This window comes from Gymnodraco acuticeps, unplaced genomic scaffold (genome assembly GCF_902827175.1).
Source record: "Gymnodraco acuticeps unplaced genomic scaffold, fGymAcu1.1, whole genome shotgun sequence".
Lineage (NCBI taxonomy): Eukaryota > Metazoa > Chordata > Actinopteri > Perciformes > Bathydraconidae > Gymnodraco > Gymnodraco acuticeps.
The window spans coordinates 47,501-52,500 of NW_022991903.1; the positions used below are offsets into that span (position 1 = coordinate 47,501).

The window sequence follows — 5,000 nt, forward strand, 5'->3', positions numbered from 1 at the left end:
CATCCGCCACTACGAGATCTGCCAGCAGGACATCACTGTGGCCATGTGTGCAGACAAGGTACACACACACACACACACACACACACACACACACACAGTGTTCAGTTATTTATTATTGTTGCGTCTGATCTGAACACTGTTAGCATCAACACACTGGACACTTCTCTAATGTATTTGTGTGTGTGTTTCTCTCTCTCTGTGTGTGTGTGTGTTTTTATATATATCTGTGTATGTGTGTGTGTGTGTGTGTGTGTGTGTGTGTGTGTGTGTGTGTGTGTGTGTGTGTGTGTGTGTGTGTGTGTGTGTGTGTGTGTGTGTGTGTGTGTGTGTGTGTGTGTGTGTGTGTGTGTGTGTGTGGTGTGTGTGTGTGTGTGTGTGTGTGTGTGTGTGTGTGTGTGTGTGTGTGTGTGTGTGTGTGTGTGTGTGTGTGTGTGTGTGTGTAGGTCCTGATGGACATGTTCCACCAGGACGAAGAGGACGTCAGTGTGTTTCCTCTGATGGACGAGGAGCCGTCAGCCAATGAGGAGCAGAGTTACTACGACCTGGTGAGGAGCTTCCTGTCCGACGGCCGGACCTTTGAGAGGACCCTGACCCTCCTGATCAAAGTGTTCAGAGAGCCCTTCACCTGCAGTGAGGCGCTCTACTCTCAGCAGGTACTAATACACACATACACATATATATATATACTATTACTATCAAGTGTTCAGAGAGCCCTTCACCTGCAGGGAGGCGCTCTACTCTCAGCAGGTACTAATACACACATACACATATATATATATATACTATTACTATCAAGTGTTCAGAGAGCCCTTCACCTGCAGGGAGGCGCTCTACTCTCAGCAGGTACTAATACACACATACACATATATATATATATACTATTACTATCAAGTGTTCAGAGAGCCCTTCACCTGCAGGGAGGCGCTCTACTCTCAGCAGGTACTAATACACACATACACATATATATATATATACTATTACTATCAAGTGTTCAGAGAGCCCTTCACCTGCAGGGAGGCGCTCTACTCTCAGCAGGTACTAATACACACATACACATATATATATATATACTATTACTATCAAGTGTTCAGAGAGCCCTTCACCTGCAGGGAGGCGCTCTACTCTCAGCAGGTACTAATACACAAATACACATATATATATATATACTATTACTATCAAGTGTTCAGAGAGCCCTTCACCTGCAGGGACGCACTCTACTCTCAGCAGGTACTAATACACACATACACATATATATATATATACTATTACTATCAAGTGTTCAGAGAGCCCTTCACCTGCAGGGACGCACTCTACTCTCAGCAGGTACTAATACACACATACACATATATATATATATACTATTACTATCAAGTGTTCAGAGAGCCCTTCACCTGCAGGGAGGCGCTCTACTCTCAGCAGGTACTAATACACACATACACATATATATATATATACTATTACTATCAAGTGTTCAGAGAGCCCTTCACCTGCAGGGAGGCGCTCTACTCTCAGCAGGTACTAATACACACATACACATATATATATATATACTATTACTATCAAGTGTTCAGAGAGCCCTTCACCTGCAGGGACGCACTCTACTCTCAGCAGGTACTAATACACACATACACATATATATATATATACTATTACTATCAAGTGTTCAGAGAGCCCTTCACCTGCAGGGACGCACTCTACTCTCAGCAGGTACTAATACACACATACACATATATATATATATACTATTACTATCAAGTGTTCAGAGAGCCCTTCACCTGCAGGGAGGCGCTCTACTCTCAGCAGGTACTAATACACACATACACATATATATATATTAGGGCTGTCAGTCGATTAAAATAGTTAATCTCGATTAATGGCAAATTAATCGCACATTTTTGATCTGTTCTAAATGTACCTTAGAGGAATATTTTTCAAGTTTTTAATACTCTTATCAACATATGAGAGGACAAATATGCTTTATGCTAATGTTTATTATCATTTGAACAATGACAAATATTCTCATGAATATTAAATACAACAACCTGTGTGTGTGTGTGTGTGTGTGTGTGTGTGTGTGTGTGTGTGTGTGTGTGTGTGTGTGTGTGTGTGTGTGTGTGTGTGTGTGTGTGTGTGTGTGTGTGTGTGTGTGTGTGTGTGTGTGTGTGTGTGTGTGTGTGTGTGTGTGTGTGTGATGGATCGTTGGAGCTATGAGCAACTCAAGGCATATGCTCGAACGGGAGCTGCCTGGACGCTGCGATCATGTTGCGCACTATCCGTGCTGAGTGTGCTGACTTCTCGTACAATGTCCCACTGTCTGGCTTCCTGCATAAAGTCAAGTGCTCGGCGCAGTTGTGGCAAAATGTCGCTCCTCTGTTTTCATTTAAACAGCTCCATATCCGTTAGCGCAGCTAGCTAGCACCAGATGCTAACAACAACAATGCACGTAAGGTCTCTCTCTCGCTCGCTCGGGCCACACATACACACACCCTCCCGGTCCTCCCGATGGCCAGTCGGTGCCTGCCGGTGAGCGTGGAAGTGTGGTCTGCCACAAGCGGGCAGCAGGAGCGGGGCTGTCAGCATCAGCTTGTAGACGGTATTTTAAACTCGATGCGCTCTGAAACTACGGGGCGGCCGAGGACAAAAAATACACATGTGTTAATCGCGTTAAAATAATTAGTGGTGTTTTTATTTTTTTATTAACGCGTTAACTTGACAGCCCTAATATATATATATACTATTACTATCAAGTGTTCAGAGAGCCCTTCACCTGCAGGGACGCACTCTACTGTCAGCAGGTACTAATACACACATACACCAGGGTTTCCGTTAGCCGGTAATTACCGGTTTTTAGCTGGTAACATTTATTAAAAACCGGTAAATTCAAAACCTGCCGGTCAAAATGTCTGGTAATAATTAGGAAGGCTCCGATAGATCGGCCACCGGTCATCATCGGCCGATATTCACTCTTAATAGTTTGATCGGTGCTCTCTATAAAGGCCGATCAGGAGAGCTGGATCTGATCGATATGGACATAAACGCGAGTGAAGTGTAACCGGACACCCGAGAGAGATCAGATCAGCTGCTGAGTCTGACGGAGACACGCAGCTCTGCATGATCACCTGAAGCCCCGCCTCTGTTTAGCGAGCTGCAGGAGCTGCATGAGAAACTGACGGGCTGTCAGGAGAGAGAGGGAGGGAGAGAGGAAAAGAGAGCATCCGTTTCTCCCGTGTTATTATTCAAAGTTAATGTAAACTTTTGAATAATGTACGTTATCTACTACAAGTAGTTTGTTTGAATGTAATAATTATGTTGTTTGTTGTTTGTGGAATCATTTATTGAAAAATGGATCTGAATTTTTCGATCTGTTACGATTATAAACTGAAGCAATATAAAAATGAGCCCCGTGAACTGAGTTTTAAACTGAAGCATATCTGCTCATAGTCCGGTAATTACCTGCTAACGGAAACTCTGCTACACAACTCTTACTATTATTATTGAAATATGACCGGTAATTTTCAAATGTATCCGGTAAAATAAATTCTGCCCGGACATTTGACCGGCGAGAAAAAATCCTAGCGGAAACCCTGACACACACATATATATATATATATATATATATATATATACTATTACTATCAAGTGTTCAGAGAGCCCTTCACCTGCAGGGACGCGCTCTACTCTCAGCAGGTACTAATACACACATACACATATATATATATATATATATATATACTATTACTATCAAGTGTTCAGAGAGCCCTTCACCTGCAGGGACGCACTCTACTGTCAGCAGGTACTAATACACACATACACACATATATATATTAGGGCTGTCAAGTTGCGTTAACGCGTTAATAACGCGTTAACGCAAAAAATAATTAACGCCACTAATTATTTTAACTGTTATTCTCTTGTTTTTTATAACTATAATGATCATATAAAGGTGTGCCTTGGAAATACTTATTTACATAAATGATGACCAAACCGTTTGAGACCCACTACTTAGACTAAAGTGAACTATCTAAACTCACTGAGAGTCCTTCACCTCACTGAGCTGTAGTTATCAGCCTCTCAGTCTGACAAGGAAAATCCACCCAAATGGCCCCAGAAGAGGGTTTTTTGCTAAATCTCTCTAAAAAGGTCAAATATCACTTGTTTTCCATCCATCTTGATACAGGGTACTTATTATATGTTGTACTTTGGATTCCTAAAGCTTTTAGTCTACTAACCCATCATCCAAGGTTTCACTACAAGTACAAAATATTTTTGGGACGGACACTATAATTGACAGTTTTTTACCATGTTCAATCTGAATTTACTTTAAAATAAAAAACATCTATATTAGGGCTGTCAAGTTAATGTGTTAATAACGCGTTAACGCAAAAAAAAAATAACACCACTAATTATTTTAACGCGATTAACGCATGTGTATTTTTTGTCCTCGGCCGCCCCGTAGTTTCAGAGCGCATCGAGTTTAAAATACCGTCTACAAGCTGATGCTGACAGCCCCGCTCCTGCCGCCTGCTTGCGGCAGACCACACTTCCACGCTCACCGGCAGGCACCGACTGGCTGTTGGGAGGACCGGGAGGGTGTGTGTATGTGTGGCCCGAGCGAGCGAGAGAGAGACCTTACGTGCATTGTTGTTGTTAGCATCTGGTGCTAGCTAGCTGCGCTAACGGATATAAGGAGCTGTTTAAATGAAAACAGAGGAGCGACATTTCGCCACAACTGCGCCGAGCACTTGACTTTATGCAGGAAGCCAGACAGTGGGACATTGTACGAGAAGTCAGCACACTCAGCACGGATAGTGCGCAACATGATCGCAGCGTCCAGGCAGCTCCGGTTCGAGCATATGCCTTGAGTTGCTCATAGCTCCAACGATCCATCACACACACACACACACACCACACACACACACACACACACACACACACACACACACACACACACACACACACACAGACACGCACACAGACACGCACACAGACACGCACACCGA

The 5,000-nt window shown here is 43.3% G+C and overlaps 1 protein-coding gene across 1 annotated transcript in view; it reads left to right on the forward strand.

Annotated features, from left to right (window-relative positions):
* Positions 1-5,000, forward strand: part of LOC117535585 (son of sevenless homolog 1-like) — a 40,254-nt gene that overhangs the window by 20,897 nt on the left and 14,357 nt on the right. The window contains exons 4-5 of the mRNA XM_034200106.1: positions 1-58; positions 444-653. The exon at positions 1-58 is cut by the window's left edge and continues 107 nt beyond it. Of these exons, the coding sequence (XP_034055997.1) occupies positions 1-58; positions 444-653 (268 nt within the window). The remainder of the gene's footprint in view (positions 59-443; positions 654-5,000) is intronic.